The sequence below is a fragment of the Anticarsia gemmatalis genome, chromosome 1 (genome assembly GCF_050436995.1).
Source record: "Anticarsia gemmatalis isolate Benzon Research Colony breed Stoneville strain chromosome 1, ilAntGemm2 primary, whole genome shotgun sequence".
NCBI classification, from domain to species: Eukaryota; Metazoa; Arthropoda; class Insecta; order Lepidoptera; family Erebidae; genus Anticarsia; species Anticarsia gemmatalis.
The window spans coordinates 6289117-6310693 of NC_134745.1; the positions used below are offsets into that span (position 1 = coordinate 6289117).

The 21577-nt window shown below is 33.9% G+C and overlaps 4 protein-coding genes across 4 annotated transcripts; 1 reads left to right on the top strand and 3 right to left on the bottom strand.

Annotated features, from left to right (window-relative positions):
• Positions 1 to 160: 160 nt before the first annotated feature.
• On the bottom strand, positions 161 to 9789 carry NANS (N-acetylneuraminic acid synthase). The gene is made up of 5 exons (XM_076115194.1): positions 9471 to 9789; positions 8702 to 8917; positions 7668 to 8015; positions 6505 to 6655; positions 161 to 1140 (listed from the first exon to the last, which is right to left on the bottom strand). Exons 1-5 carry the CDS (start codon positions 9603 to 9605, stop codon positions 935 to 937), a joined length of 1056 nt encoding a protein of 351 aa, XP_075971309.1. The 5' UTR covers positions 9606 to 9789; the 3' UTR covers positions 161 to 934.
• Positions 9790 to 9906: 117 nt separating this feature from the next.
• On the bottom strand, positions 9907 to 15461 carry Hmgcl (hydroxymethylglutaryl-CoA lyase). The gene is made up of 6 exons (XM_076115210.1): positions 15271 to 15461; positions 14756 to 14901; positions 13557 to 13680; positions 12641 to 12853; positions 11692 to 11880; positions 9907 to 10296 (listed from the first exon to the last, which is right to left on the bottom strand). Exons 1-6 carry the CDS (start codon positions 15328 to 15330, stop codon positions 10024 to 10026), a joined length of 1005 nt encoding a protein of 334 aa, XP_075971325.1. The 5' UTR covers positions 15331 to 15461; the 3' UTR covers positions 9907 to 10023.
• A 261-nt stretch (positions 15462 to 15722) lies between these two features.
• Positions 15723 to 17874, top strand: LOC142973486 (protein KRTCAP2 homolog). Its single transcript, XM_076115223.1, has 4 exons — positions 15723 to 15833; positions 15918 to 16072; positions 16635 to 16762; positions 17704 to 17874. Exons 1-4 carry the CDS (start codon positions 15830 to 15832, stop codon positions 17810 to 17812), a joined length of 396 nt encoding a protein of 131 aa, XP_075971338.1. The 5' UTR covers positions 15723 to 15829; the 3' UTR covers positions 17813 to 17874.
• Positions 17875 to 17946: 72 nt separating this feature from the next.
• Positions 17947 to 21316, bottom strand: Rip11 (Rab11 interacting protein). The gene has a single exon (XM_076115182.1). The coding sequence runs from the start codon at positions 21119 to 21121 to the stop codon at positions 19694 to 19696; it is 1428 nt and encodes a 475-aa protein (XP_075971297.1). The 5' UTR covers positions 21122 to 21316; the 3' UTR covers positions 17947 to 19693.
• Positions 21317 to 21577: the final 261 nt, after the last annotated feature.

Sequence of the window (21577 nt, forward strand, 5' to 3'; positions counted from 1 at the left end):
ATGTAAAGCCGGCGAGTCAATAATAACTTTATGAATGGGCGTTGACGTCAAAGAGAGTATTTTTTATTGCGTAGGCACGTATGAATATAATGTGTTTCATCTCCAGACGTGTAAATAAAAATGGGTAAATGATAATATATTTTAATAAAATTCTTATAGGTATAGAAAAAAATATGTGTAATATTTATGAAGTTTAGGTAAGGTAGTTTTTACAAACGATGTTAAGCTAAACTTAAACCTATTTTCTATTCACATAATTTACATTTGAGACGTAAATAAATTCGAAGTATTATGCTGTCATATTATGCTTAAACCACTAGACACAGTAACATATTGTTTACAATTAAATGACTGAACACATGTGACATGCTGATAGCTGATATGATTTATTCTCTGTTCTCACAATTTTGTACACTAGGAATTAATATTAAACTTAAACATAAAGACTTGTTCCTTGTTAACATATTTTTAACACTACTTACTTCAAGTATCGTATAAAATATTCACTCCTTTAATCTTTTCAATAACAGTTTTTTTTGTTAACTATTAAAATTTAAGAATGAAATGGTGATATGAAATAATGAGGCTGCAATAATAATATGTTGCACTATCGTATAAAAATATTAGCTCCTTTAACGTTTTCAATAACAGTTTTTTTTACTATTATGAAATAATTTCACACTTTGATGCGCAAAATTAACACATCCACGTACTTACGTTTAGAAATACGGAATAGGTAGTTGTTAATAACAACCAGACATGATAATTATTATTCTTTTGACCTACCACTTTACACCTAACAAAACATTACCGTAGTGTGTATTTTTTAAAAGATGGCGCGCTTGTGTTGCCAATTTAGTACCCTCATAATGATTCCTAAATTTTTTTTACAGTAAACAAGTCGTAATAAAAGAAACTATACAGAATAAATGATTTAGCAGAAATCTCCTTCATTAAGTGGTTCGTCCTCTTTCTTGTCATACACCAGTGTTTTGTAAATGACTTCTTCGAAATGCAGAGCGTTTAAACCCTTAGGTTCAGCCACCTTGATCTTTACATCGCCGGGGTATAAAATCTCGCCCTTGTTTTTGGTACAGCCCATCACTAGCGATTTCTGAAGCTTGTCGATGCATGGGATTTCTGTAAAGGAAAATACTGGCTATAAAAAAAACAGTAATTGAGAACCTCCTCCTTTTTGAAATCGGTTACCGAGAAGTTTTTAATTTTACTCTATCTACATTCTTTACTAAAACAACTATTTTCATATTATCCACATTCATATTACTATAATAATAATATTTCTGTAACTACATATGATAATTATATTTTTAAAATAATGTCTGTTTCTATGTTATTAAACAAAAATATTTAGTTTAGAGCCCAAAAACCCTGTTATTGCTTGTAGTTATCAGTCAACGTCTTAACTTGGCAATTAAGATAGTGAACGAAAATGAAAGTTCTTATCGCCCAACAAACAAAATAATGATAAAATGTTTTAGTTATGAGGTGCAATATAACAATATTTATTTACCAGTCTATACCCGCGACTATGTTTGCATTAAAATAACCTATTTTCCTTCCTTTACCTATAAACTATTTTCTCTACTATTCAATTTGTTCAATTTCCCTGCCAGGCAAAGAAAAATTGGTCTTTTTTAACTTACTTATACGAGAAGAATTCTCAATAGTGGGCCTTTGATTGGTAGATATTAGGATCTATCCCACTAGTCCCGTTGAGTTGTCCCGTGACGGGACAACAGGCACTATTTTGTCCCAGTTGTCCCGTGGCGGGACATATAGTGCATATTTCATTTGAGATATCTACCCTTGTTAAAATGTACGAGTTTGTATAACGTCTGCTATTTTACCAAAGTACCAAGTACCTGTTGTCACAGAGCAACTCAATGGAACCAGTTGTTTTGACCCTTCCGTCTGTCCCATTAGTCCTGTGATTTTTCTGCAACGGGACCACTGGCACCAAAACAGTGTCACCTGTCCCGCCACGGGACTACTGGGACAAAATAGTGCCAGTTGTCCCGTCACGGGACAACTCAACGGGACTAGTGGGATAGACCCAGATATTACATGGCATTTACATTGTTAATGTCGAAACGTGGATGTATTTTATAGACCTTTGCCTTGCCATGTGTGTAGTATATGTTATAAACTATCTATGTACGAGATTTCACCAAAATTGGTTTAGTAGTTTTGGCGTGAATGAATAGCAAACATCTTTCCCTTTTATAATATTTGTAAAGACATGACGACTATATAATTATCATGTATTTTGTTATCAACAGCCACTAGTGGAATTTACCTTCAAGTCGATACAAACAATCGATTAATATTTTCCTTACGAAGGATATAAATAACTTAGATACTGTATGTACTTATTTAAATGCTTACGTAATGCAAATTACATATTGTTTTGTAAACAAACTGTCGCTTTAAATCATAAAATATGCAGCACAAAGTGTTCATAAACAAGTCAGGCTATAAGCTTGAGCTTTATGTATTAGTTATAAGATTTTAGTCATACTAAGAAACTTGCACACAGACTGCTCCGATACCAAAATAATATTATACATTAAAGCAAATTTGGACTAATGTACTCACTCCTACCACAAGCCTGCGAGTAAAATTTTTAACAAAGTTAGCTATATGATCGACTGTAAAAAATCTATTTTGATCTAACAGAATGTTAAAATCTATACTAATATTATAAAGCTGAAGAGTTTGTTTGTTTGTTTTCTTGTTTGTTTGAACGCGCTAATCTCAGGAACTACCGGTCCGATATTCTATATATCATCACGCTACGAGCAATAGGAGTAGAGGACTAGTTAAAAAATGTTACAAAAACGGGTAAGAAATTGACCCATTCTCTCTTACGTGACGCAAGCGAAGTTGCGCGAGTCAGCTAGTTTTAAATAAACATGAGATTACTAATGTCATAATACCATAATAAAATAAAATTGTTGTACTCATTTTATTACCTTAGATATAAATAAGGTAGGAAAGTACTTGTTTGTAAGTCAAGTAGATAACTCGCCTCTTACTTGCGGTTGTCATGTACACATTACACAATAATTGTCTAGTCTCTAGGTGTGCCTTGTACCCGATTCATTGATTAATATTTTATTGGTTACAATCACACTATCGGTTTTTATAGGCCTGTTACCAAGGCAGCATAATTTATTTGATCTCGCTCGATTTATAGTCTTTGAAGAATATTTATAGAAGTTCACGGACAACTCACAATCTGACTATAAAAGCTAACATTAGTTTTAGATTCTATTCAGATTCAGATTTATATGTCTTTTTGGCAAATAAATATAAACAACTTGAAATGTCATATTAGTAGAGTAAGATCCCAGAGCTGCCAGACCTACGTCATTTTAGCAAAGCTGAAACTTTGAGGATTGTTAGTATAAAGGGCCTGTTAAGAGGTATGCACATCCACTACCTTGAAAGCGGGGCCGTTTCTGAGGTAGCGCGGAGTGAAGGTGCGTAAAAAACGACCCAACCTACGTCATAGTAGCAAAGCTGGTTTTCACATATGTTATTAATGATATTATGTAGAATTAAAATTGACTATTGCCAGACCGTTTCCCGGGGCCGTTACTTCTGCCAGACGCCTTAAATGTTATAAAAAAATGAGGTCAACTACGTCATAGTAGCAAGCCTAAATTTTATATATGTTATTAAAGGTACACTTTTAAGACCCCCTGTATGCGGACAGACCATTCCGCAGGGCCCTTCGTCCCCTAGACGCCATTAAACTTTCCCTATGAGTGCGAGAGTAAGAGCATTATTCATACAAATAAATGAAAAACAATGGAATTAAAAAAATAAAAATTGAAAAATTATTGAATACTAGCTGACCCGCGCATCTTTGCTTGCGTCACTTAAGAGAGATAGGTCAAAATGTTACATAAACGGGTTATGTAACATTTTTCACTGGTACTCTGCTCCTATTGATCGTAGCGTGATGATATATAGCTTATAGCTTTTCTCAATAAATAGGCTATCCAACAGTAAAATATGATTTTATTCGCACCACTGAGATTAGCGCGTTCACACAAACAAAAAAACTTCTCATCTTTATAAAATTAGTATAGATTAAAAGTACTTGGAATGTTTAGGAAGATAAGTAACATTATTTTGGGAATTATTTAAAAAATAGATATGGTTTACACTATTCACAAAAATTATGAAAAAAAAATTGTAGTCATTCATCTTCATTATCATCATCATCATCGTCATTATCTGAGCTCTATTAAAGGTACAATTTTAAGACCCCCTGTATGCGGACAGACCATTCCGCTACAGATGAGATGGTACCTTTTATTGGTAATAAAGTAATTAAAGTAAATTTTATTGAATGCCATTCTTTTAGCGTTATTAACAATAAAGTTGTATCAAGCATTGAGGAAAATTTATCGTGTCCAGAGCATGAAGAAGCAGACACGAAAATTATTTATCACATATGTAATATCGATACTCATGAAAATATTGCAATCAGATGTTCTGATACTGACGTATCAGTAATAATGCTGGGTCATATACATAATTTAAAAGATGTTCATTCTCGCGTTTGGGTACTTACAGGCACCGGAAATAATCAAAGATATATTGATTTATCAAAAATCCATGAACATTTGGGTCCGTCTGTATGTCGAAGCTTAATAGGCTTTCATGCTATGACAGGATGCGACTATAATCCTGCTTTCTTTAAAAAAGGCAAGCTCAGACCATTTAAAATTTTGAAGAAATCGCCAGAATATCAAGAAGCTTTTGTTCAATTCGGAGAAGTTGAATTATCTATTGATAAAGCGAAGGAACAAAATATATTTGATGTAATTCAAAAATTTATCTGCGAGTTATATAATGTTCCCGGATTAATTGATGTAGATGCTGCACGGCTACAACTTTTCATTAACACGTATACAGTCGGCGATGTGAATGAGAAATTCCACCGGCAAAATGTTAAAAAATTCGACGCTAGTAATTTACCTCCTTGTAAATCTGAATTGCTTCAACAATTTAGACGAGCAAATTACATTGCGAGTGTATGGAGAAATGCTCATATAAAGCGTCCTAGCATTTTAAGCCCAGCAAATAATGGGTGGGTTTTAAAGGATAACCATTATCATTTTAAGTGGTTTGATGGTGATCAATTGCCAAGTTTCGTAAGAGAATCACTTGAAAACGAATTAGGTATTTTATTTTAACAATAAATTATTTCAATATACCTACTTGTAACTGTTTTCAACATCATTACCTACATTTTTTTTACAGAGAATTCAAGTAACAATGAAGACGATGGTGGAGATGATTTAAATATTCAATTTGATGAAGGAAGTAAGAGCTCAGATAATGACGATGATGATGATTATAATGAAGATGAATGACTACAATTTTTTTTTCATAATTTTTGTGAATAGTGTAAACCATATCTATTTTTTAAATAATTCCCAAAATAATGTTACTTATCTTCCTAAACATTCCAAGTACTTTTAATCTATACTAATTTTATAAAGATGAGAAGTTTTTTTGTTTGTGTGAACGCGCTAATCTCAGGAACTACTGGTGCGAATAAAATCATATTTTACTGTTGGATAGCCTATTTATTGAGAAAAGCTATAAGCTATATATCATCACGCTACGATCAATAGGAGCAGAGTACCAGTGAAAAATGTTACATAACCCGTTTATGTAACATTTTGACCTATCTCTCTTAAGTGACGCAAGCAAAGATGCGCGGGTCAGCTAGTATTCAATAATTTTTCAATTTTTATTTTTTTAATTCCATTGTTTTTCATTTATTTGTATGAATAATGCTCTTACTCTCGCACTCATAGGGAAAGTTTAATGGCGTCTAGGGGACGAAGGGCCCTGCGGAATGGTCTGTCCGCATACAGGGGGTCTTAAAAGTGTACCTTTAATAACATATATAAAATTTAGGCTTGCTACTATGACGTAGTTGACCTCATTTTTTTATAACATTTAAGGCGTCTGGCAGAAGTAACGGCCCCGGGAAACGGTCTGGCAATAGTCAATTTTAATTCTACATAATATCATTAATAACATATCTGAAAACCAGCTTTGCTACTATGACGTAGGTTGGGTCGTTTTTTACGCACCTTCACTCCGCGCTACCTCAGAAACGGCCCCGCTTTCAAGGTAGTGGATGTGCATACCTCTTAACAGGCCCTTTATACTAACAATCCTCAAAGTTTCAGCTTTGCTAAAATGACGTAGGTCTGGCAGCTCTGGGATCTTGGTCCATAGAACCTATTGGTCATGGTCATTCAGATTTCAGCTTAATAGTAATACTTATGTTCATTTTAAGATCGTAGCAACTGATTAACAAAGATTAGGAACAGAAGAAAAGGGTCTTTGTTATCTATCTTTCATTAGATTAAGTGGTTCTCACGTAAGAAAAAATTGTTCAATTCATAGTGCGATCTTTATGATCATCATAAATATTGCAATTCTACTGACCTGAAGTGACGACCTTCTTGATAGGCGTGCCCAGGCCTTTCTCAATAACTCGCACGTCTCTCACTAACTGCTGGAACTCCGCCGGCGTCAGGGAGCAGATGTGGTCCGTGCCCTTCATTGTCTTGTCCATTGTTATGTGCTTCTCCAATACCTGACCAAACAAACATATCGCAAATTTCTACAGAATTTTGAAAAAAATGCTACGAAGTATCATTAATTGCATGGTATTCAGTAATTCAAAATGTATGCTATCATTGCCTGGAGTACTTACAGAATACTTACGGCTTACGGAATAGCAAAACGGCTTACGGAAATGATTCCATCCACACATTTTTGCGTAAGAAATTTATAAACAAAGTCGGATTTAAGACATCCAGGAATTCAGTAATTGTAAGTAAAATACAAAATGCATGGATGTTATTCTTTCATATTATACAATTTACGTCGCACCGTGTGACTCGAGCAGGGTGTGTCGGAAAGGCAATGTGTAGTTTGTCGGGATAGGTATTAAAACATACATTTCCGAAGACTTTATAATAGGTATAACAATAGTATTATATTATCAGTAAGTATGACAATAACAACTACAGTTATTGAACTGTATTAACGTTGATACAACGTCAATGATGCAACGATTTCATATCATTTCATGTAAAAGCAGACCTCCCAGTTATAAACAGTTTCTGTTTGGCGAAAACTTCAAAACAAACGTTATCATAAGTATCCCCAATTTCAACATGTTAGTGATAAACTGCTTCATTATCTAAACGATATTGATTGACTATCTACAATAAACCAGACGCAGCAATATTGTACAGTGAAATTACAGTGCGATATTTGCTGAAACGTGAACATTATCTAACTATGGTCGTAAGAAAGTGATTATAGTAATCGGAATTATACAGATTAAGTAACAAATACGGATTATTTCATTGTTTAGTGTTACTTGTGGATGATTATATAGCAGAAAATTACTTGTGAAGCTTAGCTTATCTTGTAATTTCTTTTTACTGTTTTATCTCTGCTTGAATCCAAGGATACATAAAATGCATCTCATACGCACCTAGTGCTTCTATGCCTCTTCTCTGGCTCCATCTTTACAATTGTAATGCATGAGTACGAGTTTCTATACCTTTAACTAAACAAATACGCAAAGTAGTTACCTTCGCTCCCAAAGCCACAGCAGCCAACGCCACAGCAGTACCGAGCTCTTGCCCCGAATAACCAATAGGGACATCAAAGGTATTCTTATAGTCTTTTATCACAGTAAGATTGCAGTCTTCAAACGGCACAGGGTAAGCCGAAATACAGTGTAACAAACAAAACTGCATGTGTTGAGCTGATATTATGTCATAGATAGTTTTAACAGCAGTTTTGTCAACCATGCCCGTGGAAATGATGAGTGGTATCTTCTTAGATGCGGCATATTTCAAGAATAGCAGATTGTTTGAGTCCCCCGATCCGATTTTGATGAATGGCACTTTCATGTTGACTAGAAAGTCGAATGATACCTGGAAAATTTAATGAATTAAATAAAATGGAAGTTTCATTTATCTTATTCGTAATCGAGATGTAGGTACCTAACCACTGCACGGAATTAGTCGCTAAATCTATAAAATCCCGTGAATATCAGAAGTATTTTGTGAGAACATTGAGTCTATTAAGACTTTTGGGGGGATTTAAAAATTTATTGTCATAAGGCGTATTTCAGAATTTCACTGTTAAAAATATTTTAGTAATCTGCTATTGAAATCCAATTAGATACCAGTAGGTACTTCTACGCTATTTATTTAGTTAGACTGACACGCGATCATTACAGGCCGATCACGCTGAGCAAGTTTGAAAATAAAAGGCCACTAGCATATTGTTAATATGCAAAAATAATTACCAAATCAATCTAACAACATTCCTTAATGGATCCAAGACCATGAAGTGTGAAAGTGTTTCGTTCAGCCACACGATCGCCACTGAACTTTGAACAACATGATAATGCAAACCGACTGCTTGATTAACGTACCTACTCGTGAGGGCTTATGTGTGTAAGGATCATATATCTAAATAAAACGACAATTGCTATAATCTTTCCATTGTGTTCTCTGCGAAGTCAATGAACTGGGTGGTTTCCATCGTTGCCAATACCGCCCACTGCGCTGATAGATACATAATTACAAATGTACTTCGTACTTAGTGTACTTACCATGTCCATGGCCGATGCAGTGCATAATATGCCGATTTCATGTGCATATTTGAATAATTCTCTATACTGACTCTCGGAAAACTCCAAATGCCTTTTGTGGTCGCCATAAGTCTGGCCCCAAGAATTAGGGTTATTGTACGGTTTGTCTAAGTATTTCTTTGTGAACTTCTCTTTGAGACATGTCTTTTGAAATTTAACACAGTTGGCACCGGCATCCTGTAATGTTATATGTAAAACAAATGTTTTAAATTGTATTGTATGTTTCGCGTCAAACTTTTGTGTGATTTCACGTTGATAGACGTATGTACAAAGCAAGCGAAGTTTAAACTTTGTTTTGATGACATCATCGTCGAGTGGAACGAGTTCAATGGAAAATATTGACGAGTGTGATAATTAAGCATTAAAATTAACCTTTAAACATAATATATTCCAAAAATACATCTACTTTTGCCTCTAGTTTTGTAGTGATTGCATTTACTACTATTCATATTTAAATCTTTTATCGTCGGTGTTCCAAGCATTCAAACGCCGAAGAATGATTAGTGAGAAAAGGTGTCTGGCAATAGTCCTTGGCCTGGCAAACTTAAAAAAGTCTTGCGCTATCAAGGTTGCGAATCTCGTTAGCTTTAATGCATAACTAAAAGACGCATTGTGTTAAATGACCGCGTTAAAGTACCGACGTCCGCTGTCTTTGTTTTGTTTTGTACGTAAACAAAGTGCCAAACAAATGTTTCTTGCTCTAACAACTATGAATTAAAAAGTTGCTTACCTTTGCGGCTTTTATTAACTTTTTTGCGATTTCGATGTCACCTTGATGGTTCTGTCCGACTTCCGCTATTATAAAACACGGATTGTTGCCGCCGACTTTAATGTCGTCGGTTATCTTCACTTCGACCGTATTCATTGTCACGCTCTTTCCATAAAAATAAACAAAGCGAAACCGGCTCTGATGTGCGAGTGCGCGTAGGGTATACACTGACACTATGCAGCGAAGGTTTATCGACCTCTCGCTCAAGATCAAATCGGATAAATAAGGTCAATTCAATATAAAAGCGAGCAGCCGGTTGCGCGCCCGCCGCACGAGTGCGCGGCCTGCGACGCCGTACCCACTGCGCATGATAATTGATAAAAACCTGTAGGTATGTACCAGTACCACCACGTTCTTGACCAGTACGGCCCATTGTTAGGTAAATAATACACAATAATGTTCAAAAATATTGTTTATTGAGTGCAAAAACTGCCACGATATACAAAATAAATAATTTTATGTACAAGTTGCTAAGTCTTTGCTTCGATTAATGAATATTTACAATTGCATGTGGTCAGAGTTCACACGAGGCCATCGTTACAATATCTTGGTGGTTCTTAAACTTATCGCCCATGGCGCGGTTGACCCTTGACTCGGTGGGTTTGCCGAGGAAGTTGGAGATGTAGCGACCGGCTTCTATGAGTTTGATTAGGTCTAAGTTTGTGTTGAGTCCCAGGCCATACAGGAAGTACACTAGGTCCTCAGTGGCGAGGTTACCGCTCGCCCCGCGCGCGTACGGACACCCGCCGAGTCCCGAGATAGACGAGTCCACAGTTTTTATATCGAACTGCAAAAAACAAGTTATGTTAAAGGGGCCCGATCGGTGACGTAAGTAGCGGACGGGTGTGCGCTCACACTGTATCAAAAATGTTCAACATAACATTTATTAACTTTGGGAACGTATCCAGCTGTTAGATAAGGACTGAGATATATTTTTATCAGCCGTATTTGAGCAGTCTTTATAAACATAATAATGTTGGAGATGATAAATAAGGTTCGAGAAATGTTATTATGGAAATACTCAGCATATTAATTGTCAGCCACAATTAAGATGAATCGAATCAAACTGGATATTGTAGGTATAAGGAAGTTCTGTCATATCAATGTTAGGGGCTATCACATGTGTGATGCATATGTAGATCATGAGGCAATCATAGACATGTCCTGGTTTCATCATACAATTTCTGTTCGCTGATAATAGTTCTTGACCCTAATCGATTTGTGTATTTACAATAAATTGTCAATTAATATACTGGACATTTCGATGTAATGGTACACTAAAATATCCTAAAAACTGGAGAATTCCTCCTGTTATCCGAGCTCTGAGTGTCGTAGGTTCTAATATAGAAACAATAATATATGATCCACCGGCAACTAGTTAAATTAAAGCCTTTAAAACGACATTTACTCACTGGTTTGTCAAATGTTGAGGAAAGACCAATCAAGAATGACTAACACTGTTCAAAAATAGTTAGAAATAATGGCCAGTCTGTCATAAGGTAGGTATGTAGGTACCTAAGTTTTTAATGTGTGTTGAGGTCACATATCAGGTTAACTTGACACGGTTAGAATTCACACGAAGCAAGTGTCGTGTGTCCTTTGCAAAGCTATATCGGGTGCACATTGATAATAATTACGACTAGGGCGACTAGACTAGGAACAAACTACCTATTTCCTGTTTAGTCTCGTGACTGCATAGAAACAGCTTCTAGATTGACTGTGATAGAATAGGTTCCTTGATTTAAAAACAATTTGCTAGCTGGTGAGAAAAGGCAATTCTTGTAAAGCAACCAGTACCTACCTATTTTTTTTTGGAATAAGTTAAGTGTGGTAAAGAAATTCTTCTTAGCAGGTAGGTACCTACAATCAGCTCCATAGTCCGCTTTACAACTTCATATGATTCATTCAAATTCATATAAATACATAAACAAAACCATGTATAATTGCTTGGAATTAATCATTTCAATCAATGTCAGATGTTTTCTCGATGGAATAATATGCAATACTACAAATATAGGGTGTCGAAAGATTGAATATGTTCAGCGACTTTTGGAGCTGACCTTAACATGAAATTAATTCATTTCCGGATTGGGACTGAACCCGTCACACTCTCATAATATGTAGGTACATTTTATCTGTGTGAAAATTATTTTACTTTCTAGTAAAGATTCAAAATACAAACCTCTAATCCGGCGAGTAAATTGGAAAGTGCTTGTCCATACGTATCGTGGAAATGCAAGGCGAGTTGTTCAGGCTTAGCAACAGTTAGCACTTCTCTAAGCATCCTGCGTACTGAGCCCGCGGTGCCCACACCTATGGTGTCGCCCAAGGAGACCTCATAGCAACCCATTGCCAATAACTCTTCCGTTATCTGCGTAAATAGAATAAATATGGCAATTTTTAGAACATTATCTAAGCGATTCTTATGTAAGTTTGTGATAGTATTGATAACATTGGTATCTAAGCGAGATAATAAAATGGTGTTGTGGATGTTAAATAAGGTGACAAACAATAAAGTATTCAAATAAAAAAATCTGTTAATCTCACTTCTAGGTATTCTTGTAGTATAGGCGTTTCTTTCAACACGTCATTTCACTTCGTATTTGTAGTAGTATTGTCCATTGCCAGTTTTATTTTCAGAATATAGGCAAAGGAAAATATGTTCTCTTGTAGGCGTGTAACATCTATTGGATAATGAACGATGTTGCTAATAAAAATATTGAGGTCACACATTAGGGTTCGTTTACGAAAATGATTTCGGTAATCACGTGAGTGTTCAATCAAATACATTTACGACTTGTGACCATTCTATGATTGGCAATTTATCTGGAATTGATTCCTCGATTTTTTCAACTCATTGTTTTTTATTAAGAATGCCAGTTGCGAGTAAACGCAACTTCTAAAATGTATACGCAAAGTTTTCTGCTACATTTTTAACAACAATGTCACCATTAGTCAATTTGGAAGCCTTTATCCAAGTCCTGTTTGACGTCATATGGATACTAAATAAGTCAAAACCTAGATAGTCCAATTAGTAGAACTGTTAAAAAACCTTAAACTGGAAGAAAAATGCAATAAAACACTGCTGAAGGAGGAAGGTAAAACTAACTAAAAGCAATTTTAATATCTACCTTAGCAATTCCTTTAGGGTGTACAGGTCCATCATATGGGCAGCCAACAACACAAGAGATGTAACCTCGCACCCTCACGCCGTCCTTCACAGCTTGATCAGCCACCAGCTTGAACCTCTTAAGACCTTCTTCCACGGAGCAGTTCAAATTCTTTTGGGAGAAACCTTCGGATCCCGCAGGGAATATCGCTATTTCCTCGATGTTGCATTGTTTCTAAGCATAAAATTGGGGACTTTAATGCGGCTATTAAAATAAGGGGTCTGGCTTTACCTGTCACAGATATGGTGGGAACTATTAAGGTAGATACATTGCAAGCACTAAGGACAAGTCAATCAATTAATGACAGATCTAGAGACAAGTTCTCACTAGCAATATACCCCCCACCTGTTGCCGTGCCCTCTGGATCGGTAACACAATGTAGTTTCTACTGCCATCATTGTCTTCGGACACTTTATCTCTGAATTGGACAATATACTTTAGGCAGACAGGCAGACATCTAAGTAGGTAAGTCAATGTATCTACTTACATAATAAATCCTAATATAATAGAGCAAGCCATACGGCTGACGACACCTTATAAAATTTTATAGGACGTTGTCAATTGAGCTCCCTAGCTTCAATCCTGGCGCTTCCAGTTACTAACGTTACGTTCTATTACTAGGTATACTACAAGAAACGTTTCCATTCAATATAATTTAAGTGGAATGGTAAATTACGCACATGGACAGATAGGTGAATCTAACTTCCTGCTCAATTGAAAAATACCTGCTGCTGAGCGATATTCCCGTAGCGTAATAATGTGATGTCAGTTATCACTAGTGAAGTTCTGCCTAAATCGGTCAGGCAATTTAGCTACGCAAGTGCAATACTTTCGCAGTTATCAATTTGTATTACTTAATACATAAGATGCATCTTACAGCAGTGTCGTATCCTTTCAGGTTCGGTATAAGTACTGGATAGTTGACGCCAGGTGCTCTCGGCACGTTCTTCATCACGTCCACTCCATCCGCCATTTGTTTCACCCATTTCGGACTCACAAAACTAAAAAAGAAAGCAAAGTTAAGTCTATAATTAAATAAAATATAAGTATAAGTGCACATTGAGATTGTGGTCGTTTCACACAATGGGTACCGGGTTCGATTTACGTTCGACAGGAACATAAATCAATTATATTATGTACATTATGTACTGCAGGATTTCACAAAAGTAAGTATAAGAAATAAACTTTAATCTACGAAAATCACAGTATAGTTAGAGCAGATACTCTGCTTTAACTGCTTCTGATATGCAAATATCAGTAGATATACAGAATACCTACAAAAATACCAGCACACAGAATCAAATATTACACACACATATTTGAGATTGACTATAGGAACTAATTGAGCATAAAAATTAATCTATACCTACTAACTATAATAATTATAAACATCCTACAGCTTACATTAGGAATGAAGATTATATCTTGGATAGTAAATAAAATATGCTAGCTACAATGCATTTAGAAGCACGCACGTCGGAAATTAGCATACATATTTCATTACTTATACAATTATTCACATCAAGGTTGATAAACAATACCCACAGTAAAAATAAAGCTTGCAGGTAGCTGATACTTTGTAGTATAATGTTTGTTGTACATTATCATGCATTAAGAATGTGAATGTATGCAAATTACCTACTGAATTTTTACACAAGCACACAATGTAATGCTTAATAAATTATTTGCAAGATTTAGAAATTTTTAATAAAAAATGTGTAGCAATAATTTTAATTAAATACCTTGAGTGTTATGTAATTCAAGGTGATAATTTTAAGATCCTATAATAATGATAAGTCCTAATTAATACATTTTGGTTATTACATATAATAAAGAAATTATCATAAAACTATGTTTTTTTTGACTTGACTACTTGATGAAGTGATCAAACATGGATAGCAAAAATCCAATTTGAAAATTTCTATACATGAAAGAATACCAGAATTATTTTAAAGTAGATTGGTATAACTAAAATAATATCTTAATGTTATGTATGTTCTTTAAAAATTGTGGACAGCTTTATAAATCAGCCTAACATTTATTACAGAATTATAAATCATTATGGTGTTTGTATACCTTGCTGATTCAATATCTTTTATTCCAGCAGCAGCCAGTTTATTTATTAGTTCTATTTTGATGTCAGTAGGTACAAATTTAGATTCATTCTGAAGGCCATCTCGTGGTCCGACTTCATAAATCCTGATCTGTGATGCTGAAGTACTCTGAAAATAGGATAAACAAAATATATTACATAAGATAGACCTAAACACCATAACATAGGCTTAAATAAAACGTAGGCTGTAGGTATATACCAACCTGTAAATATATAAAAATCAAAGGTTATTAAAAATAAATAGAGAGATTCCCTAAAATGATTTTTGTTTCACGGCTATTAATAGCAGTAGTTTGTGAATAATGTTAAACATTCTTTAGAGCTAGAGATTGTTATATTCTAAGATGATTTATAGGACAAATGAAGACTTAACTACTATCATATTTGACAAAAGTTAATTAAGTATTTAATTTTTAATCAGTTCAGGCAAATCTGAGTAATTATTTAGTCAACCAAAGAATTAAAATTGTTTACTTACTAAACTCCGATGCACTAACTGTTTCAATGCAGAGTTAATTGATTTTGTAATTAGGCTCATTATCAATTAGGTTTTTAATGACTATACAAAAAACACCGGCTCTCTTTTGCAGCTATCATTTCCAGCTGAAGAACGTCATATCATCAAATTAAATTTGTTTTGGGCAAGTTGATAACAACTGACTGTCAATGATAACCTGTTATCAGATAAGAAAATGTTGCAAATGGTTACGACGAACCCACATAACATTCGATAAACAAAAATTTTGTAGATAATACAACCATCCAATTCGTAGATTGAAAAACGTAATAGATAAAATGATGTGAATGTGTTATTTAAATATGAAATTGTTACTATTATTTGATGATATTTACTCTTTATTTATTTATTTTAATCTGGTACTAAAAAGACTTAGGTTCATTTCCTAGCATGGAGTGACATGTAATGAAACTGTCAATTCTTCTGTCAAAATCGAACTTGTGTTTGTTCGTTTCTTTGCGGCATTTTGTAATTGCCGAGATTTCAGAGAAAATATATTAAATAGTCCTGTTATTCCAAAATGGGTTGAGTATTATTAAAGAGCAAAGTGAATAGTTCAATCTACGTAACAGGAATTGAATACTTACTTTAATTTTCTGTTGTTACAGCGGTGAACAGTGCCACGTCTTTCGTGTTATCGTCAATTTTGACCCTGCTCATATTTTCGGGAATGCAAATGTACAAGCCTCTTCTAGTTCGATCGCCGATTACTATAATATTTGGTGGTTACTTGGGATCTCTGATGTTCATGTTCTTCGTTACTGTATCCTTTTCACTTAAAAACTATAACATAAAACAAATGTTATGTTAGGTTTATATCCGCCCACAAATATACATTTTCCAGTGCAAGCAGTTGGTGGTTCCCGTGTAACCACTAAACGTTAGTTGGACACCTCTACTTCTTCATATTCATTATTTCTTTCAATATAACCTAAGATTTGTCAGAACTACAAACTTGTTATTTAACTGACATTAGTATCTGGACTCACAAGATGAAAAGATTACAAGGTTTTGTTATTGTGCCTAAGTATAAGAAGCAAAAATAAAACAAATTGAATTCCTATTTAATCATTGCCTCACAATAAATTTATATAATGACTGAGGAATTTTCAAATGAATGTTTATGTTTTACCTTTTCTTGACATGAAAGAGTAGATTACTATTATAAACCATAAAGGCATTATAATGATATGTTCAACTGATAAGTACTGTGTACCGGACATCTATCTAATTTCAGCTTAGTGTCTTATTAAAATTTATTTATTGTGCCTACATATGAGGCAGAAAGTATTCTTACATGATTCTCCTTAACTTTTTCACAACAGGCTATAGGTAACTTAGAAGCAACTCTATTTGGTAAGAACTTCCAACTGAAGCTTCCAGAAGTAGTCTTGTCTATGGCAATATCTCTGATTGCAGCTGGCATGGTACATAGGATCTGTTTTACTACATGGTGAGTATTGTGTACTAAAAAAATCTAGTAAATACATAGGAACCTATATACAATTACATTGTTTTTCCAGAGGGAATGTAACTTGTTATGATACATCACTAAGTACTTACACTAGAGCTTGTATTGTAGTAAGTGATGAGTGCTAGTTTCTATAGATCTTTATATTTTTTCACAAGAAAAGTGGGATGAATTCTGAAAAAAAAATGTGAAGCTATAATTTAGTTATGCTTTGTGAACGGTTACTGGTTTTTCTGACTATAAATTGCATATTTATACTTGAAGACTACAATTATTTGCTAATATTGCTTCTCAAACATTTGATAAGTACAATTAGCCAGAAGAGGATGGGATTTTAAATATTAATTAATAAAGTTGTGAAATGTAACTTTCAGAGACTTGTAAATTGCTGCAGAATTTTAGTCTGGCAAGTTAGTAGAGAGTGAATGTGTGCAAGATTAATCTCATTTAAGAATAAAAAATCTTAAAATCAATGTTTACTTTCCTTATTTGTTTATTGAATGATGTCACATATTTGCAATATGTTTACTTTCATTTGTTGTGATAATCTATTTAACACATTTCCATTATATCCAGATCTATGTTATCTTGCGACTGATTTTATTTTGTGTTGTTTACTTCTAAGGGCAGAACTCACTGAGTAATTAAACTATTACGAAAGATGTGGGATGTTGAATAGGTGGTTATGTAAATATAAACATTGGGTGCAGATTTGATTCAAAATAGGCAATACAGTTCTGTCCAATGGGTAGCTATATGAATATATGGGTTTATGTTTGATTGGTAAAACATTGCAGTTCTTATTATTTCATGTTAGCTACAAGTAAAATTAAAAAAAAAATTACTTTATGTAACTATGTGAAGCCCTAAAATAGGTACTACTGCGGTAATCTTATTAATATTGTGTTATTTTCTATTTTCAGTTTAATATTCTCGATTATAACAATTTACTACATGAACAAGTTGTCACAAAAGGCCTATGTGACTGCCGCTCCCGTCGCAGCACCTGCCAAGAGTCGACGTCACAAATAAGTTTTATAAGCATCACATTTTTTACATTAACCTATATAAGTAATTAAAATCATTTGATATTATACCATCTTTTATTTCATTGGAGAGTAGCCTGTAGACAAATAAAACACTTCTTATAGAAAAAAAACCATTTATTGACAAAATTAGCTTTTAAAGTATAGTAATCTTTAATTTAGAGATATAAACATACTTTCCTCTTAACTGGTTTAATATAATATTAACTTAAGAGTAAGTAGTTTATCTATATAGAAAAATAAATAATCTATTCGGTATAATTAAATAAATAATCATCTATCAATAGAAAAATTCAATAATACAAGGCTGTTCTAGCTAAATAATATTTTTTATCATTTATTCATATACTTTTAAAAATACAATCTATCTAATGTTAATTTGTTCTGTTTTGTCTTTTCAACAGTATCACAAAACGATTTACGGAAGGACATTATGAATCAATCTCTTACTATACTATCTACCTACCTACATAACATAGATAAGTCTATGACACTGTTAAATTAATTATCTTATAATGTTAAAACATAAACAATCCTCAGATCCTTAAGAATCGCATATAAATTGTTAGGTACAAATATCTATGAATGTTAACTAACTCCACTATAATGTAATCTTAACTACATAAATGTATAGATATTGATCAACAAAATGAAACCTACACGCTATTGTTATTATTGCACTAAGGCATTTCCTATAAAATAATTAAAAGTGTATGATTTTCGTATATATGAAAAAGAAATACAATTTGCACTACAAAATTACTTGATTTAAGACTGTTAATTAATGCCACTATAAATAGAATATTACAAATTATCACTAACAAAATAAATAATGATCAACCTCATTGGAAGGATTCCTTAGGTACATATGTTTCAAGTCACTCATTAAGGCATTTAAGAATTGAATCAGTTATCTCTGTCGTAGACATTCAATGCCTTAGTCATACTTATTTAATAAACTTATGAATCATACATGCCAAATGTGTCATTACAAGACATCAGGTGATAATGTGAAGAAGCTTTTAGCACGAAAATTCCTACAATAGCACTTTACTATGTTATATTTAAATACAAGTAGTTTGTTTTATTTTTCATATAAAAGGAGATCTGAAAATCAGTTGTTTATCGTAATAGGTACCTATTTGGAGTAACAGGGTTTTAATCATAAAGGGGAGTTTTACTAAGTTATAACAATTACAAAGTTTGGCACCAAATTTAGAATTTACCAAGTTTCATAAAAAGTGTTCAGTTATAATAGCTTTTATGTAGTGGCAGTGGTTACATGTTGCAAATTCTTTGATGTTACACAATTCAATTGTAGACTACAAAACATCAATTATTTGAATTTGACCTTCAATAACAATACTAGTAGGTACCTCACAATACACATAACTTATCACATATGAAACTATCTTGATTCCTGAGATTGAATTGGAAAAATGATAAGATAGGAGTCATGCAAACAAATTTTAAATTATCATATTATATGCAGTGAAACAAATCAAATAATGATATCTATCACAGACTTATTTTCGAATATTTAAGGCACTAAGTTTATGAGTAATCAGATGTTTAGAAAAGTGAAAGTTAATAAGCATTAAAATCAACATATAACTCTCCACTCATTTATATTCCCATGTCACTGGATTAACAGCTGATTATCTAACACATCACTGGAAATACTGGAATTTCATTAATAAATCTTGTTATTTTTAATGAGCACTAAATCTTTAATTAAGCAACATAAATAACCAATAAAGAATGATATCAGTATTACAGAACATTGATTAGAACAAGACATGCCACATAGGTTTAATGCAATCCTGCTATAATGATGGCTCACTTGCACAGGGCAATGGTGTATAGCTTATTTGTTTCTAATATGCATGCTGTTGTTCCTATGATATGGATTCTGCAGGATTCTTGGTGTTGTTTCCATTACTCTGAGTAGTAGTTCATCTAGATAGTTTTCCAAGTCTTTATTTTTCTTTTTCTCCATCTCAACATCTCTCTGTAAATTATAAACCATGACAATGAGATCTTCTCTTGTCTTGCCATCCAGGTCCTGCACAATAGATTTGGGAATGCTGTTAAATGCAGAGTTGATAGAATCTTCTTCAACAATGTTCTCTTCTCCCACTATAATGCGCTCCTCCAGCAATTTCTTAGGTTTATTATTATTACCAAACTTCTTGAAAAACTTTGGACTTGGTTTTTCTTTCAGGGAACTAGGACTGTCAAGTTTTTTGTTTCTTTCCAGGCTTGATGACTTTTCTCTATCAATAGCTAACTGGCTATTTGATTTTCGTTTGGAATACAGTTTTTGAGACCACTCATCATTCTTGTCAATAACCTGGGCTGGTAACTGTGGTGGTGTGAATGTGTCTAGACTTAGGCGTACGGGTTTCTGTGGTGCCAACTTTTCAGGCACTGCTAAGTTACTACTTGTGGATCTTCTTAAAAACTCTCCTCCTCCCAAATTCTCTAGAGAAGCATTAATAGGTGAAGGTGTGTACTTGTGGCCCCGTGGTAAAGTTTGAACATTCAATGAGCTACCAGAGCTCTTATGTGACAAGTCATCAAAGGCAAATTCATCATCATCTTCGCTAATGACACCAGGATCAGCTTCACCAGATATCCTTTTAGGTGTGGAATGTTCAGGAGTAGACAGTGTTGAGCCTTTGAGGTTTCCAATGCTACCACTCAGGGATGAAGAATCACTTTTTTTATCTTTCTTGTTTAAATTAATTTTAGACCCCAAATTTTTAGCAAACTTTTTAAGGCCTTTACGTTTCTCAATACTACCAATACTCATGAGACTGCCACCTACATTCTGTGCAATACTAGACAAAGAAGATCTGTGTTTATCTTTCTTGCTCAAGTCAGTCAAACTTCCTTCTTTCACTGTGAAAGAGATTTTGACCTCTAGTTCACCTCTTGGCTTGTCGTTTTCTTTGCCAGATTTTCCCTGCAGATTATACCAACGGCTTCTTGGCCGCTCATAGACATCGAGGTCTTTTAACGGAATCGATACTTGACCTAGTAAATGGTCCTTTAATAAATCTTCATCGTAGACCTTCAGAACTATTTCAGCGGTATTTCCCTGCGAAGGTATTCTCAGCTCACATTCTTCGACCCATTCGACGTTTTGAGTCGCTTTGTGTTTGACGGAAGTTTGGAATTTATCTTTGCCGAGAGCAATCGTAACAAAACAGTTATTAGTACCGTTTTTACCTTTAATCAAAAGTCCACGAGCCCTCTGGATGGTTACTTGTACATGAGTTGGATCCCACATCTTGAAATGTTGATTTTGATCACTACACTACTAAAATCTAGATTTAAATTTAATAAATACCATTGAAAACAACGTAACGATGAGCTGTCGACCGTCACTTCAGCTATTTGATTACTTTTTAATTTACACGTTTCGTTCCTCGGAGCAGTAAGTAAACGTATCAAACCAAACAGCCTCTTTACTTTAATAACATTTATAATGGCACTTATTGGTTGATTTAGCATAGACAAAAATAGGTAATTTATGTGATAAATACAATATTGCTAGTATTGTCACTATTTATCATCAAGTACATTTAAAAAATTTTAATAGTTCAAAATAATTGTCACGGAAGTATAGATGTCGCTACTTTACACCTTTCTTTATTTTGTAAATATGGCTTTAGAATCGAAGATAATAATACAAATAATATCAAAAAATATGGTTCCATTGTGGTTTGGTTTTAGAAATATAAAT

What these genes read in the sequence shown, in the direction of transcription:
- NANS (XM_076115194.1), bottom strand. Translation starts at nt 9,605, where the DNA reads ATGAATACGGTCGAAGTGAAGATAACCGACGACATTAAAGTCGGCGGC. An exon ending in AGTTAATAAAAGCCGCAAAG is followed by an intron (nt 8,918 to 9,470) that starts GTAAGCAACTTT and finishes ATAACATTACAG; the next exon opens with GATGCCGGTGCCAACTGTGT. An exon ending in CTGTGGCTTTGGGAGCGAAG is followed by an intron (nt 6,656 to 7,667) that starts GTAACTACTTTG and finishes TTGTTTGGTCAG; the next exon opens with GTATTGGAGAAGCACATAAC.
- Hmgcl (XM_076115210.1), bottom strand. Translation starts at nt 15,330, where the DNA reads ATGAGCCTAATTACAAAATCAATTAACTCTGCATTGAAACAGTTAGTG. An exon ending in AGTTAGTGCATCGGAGTTTA is followed by an intron (nt 14,902 to 15,270) that starts GTAAGTAAACAA and finishes TCCTATTTTCAG; the next exon opens with AGTACTTCAGCATCACAGAT. An exon ending in TGAAAGGATACGACACTGCT is followed by an intron (nt 12,854 to 13,556) that starts GTAAGATGCATC and finishes TTTTATGCTTAG; the next exon opens with AAACAATGCAACATCGAGGA.
- LOC142973486 (XM_076115223.1), top strand. An exon ending in TGTTCATGTTCTTCGTTACT is followed by an intron (nt 16,073 to 16,634) that starts GTATCCTTTTCA and finishes TTTTCACAACAG; the next exon opens with GCTATAGGTAACTTAGAAGC. An exon ending in AGGATCTGTTTTACTACATG is followed by an intron (nt 16,763 to 17,703) that starts GTGAGTATTGTG and finishes TTCTATTTTCAG; the next exon opens with TTTAATATTCTCGATTATAA.
- Rip11 (XM_076115182.1), bottom strand. Translation starts at nt 21,121, where the DNA reads ATGTGGGATCCAACTCATGTACAAGTAACCATCCAGAGGGCTCGTGGA.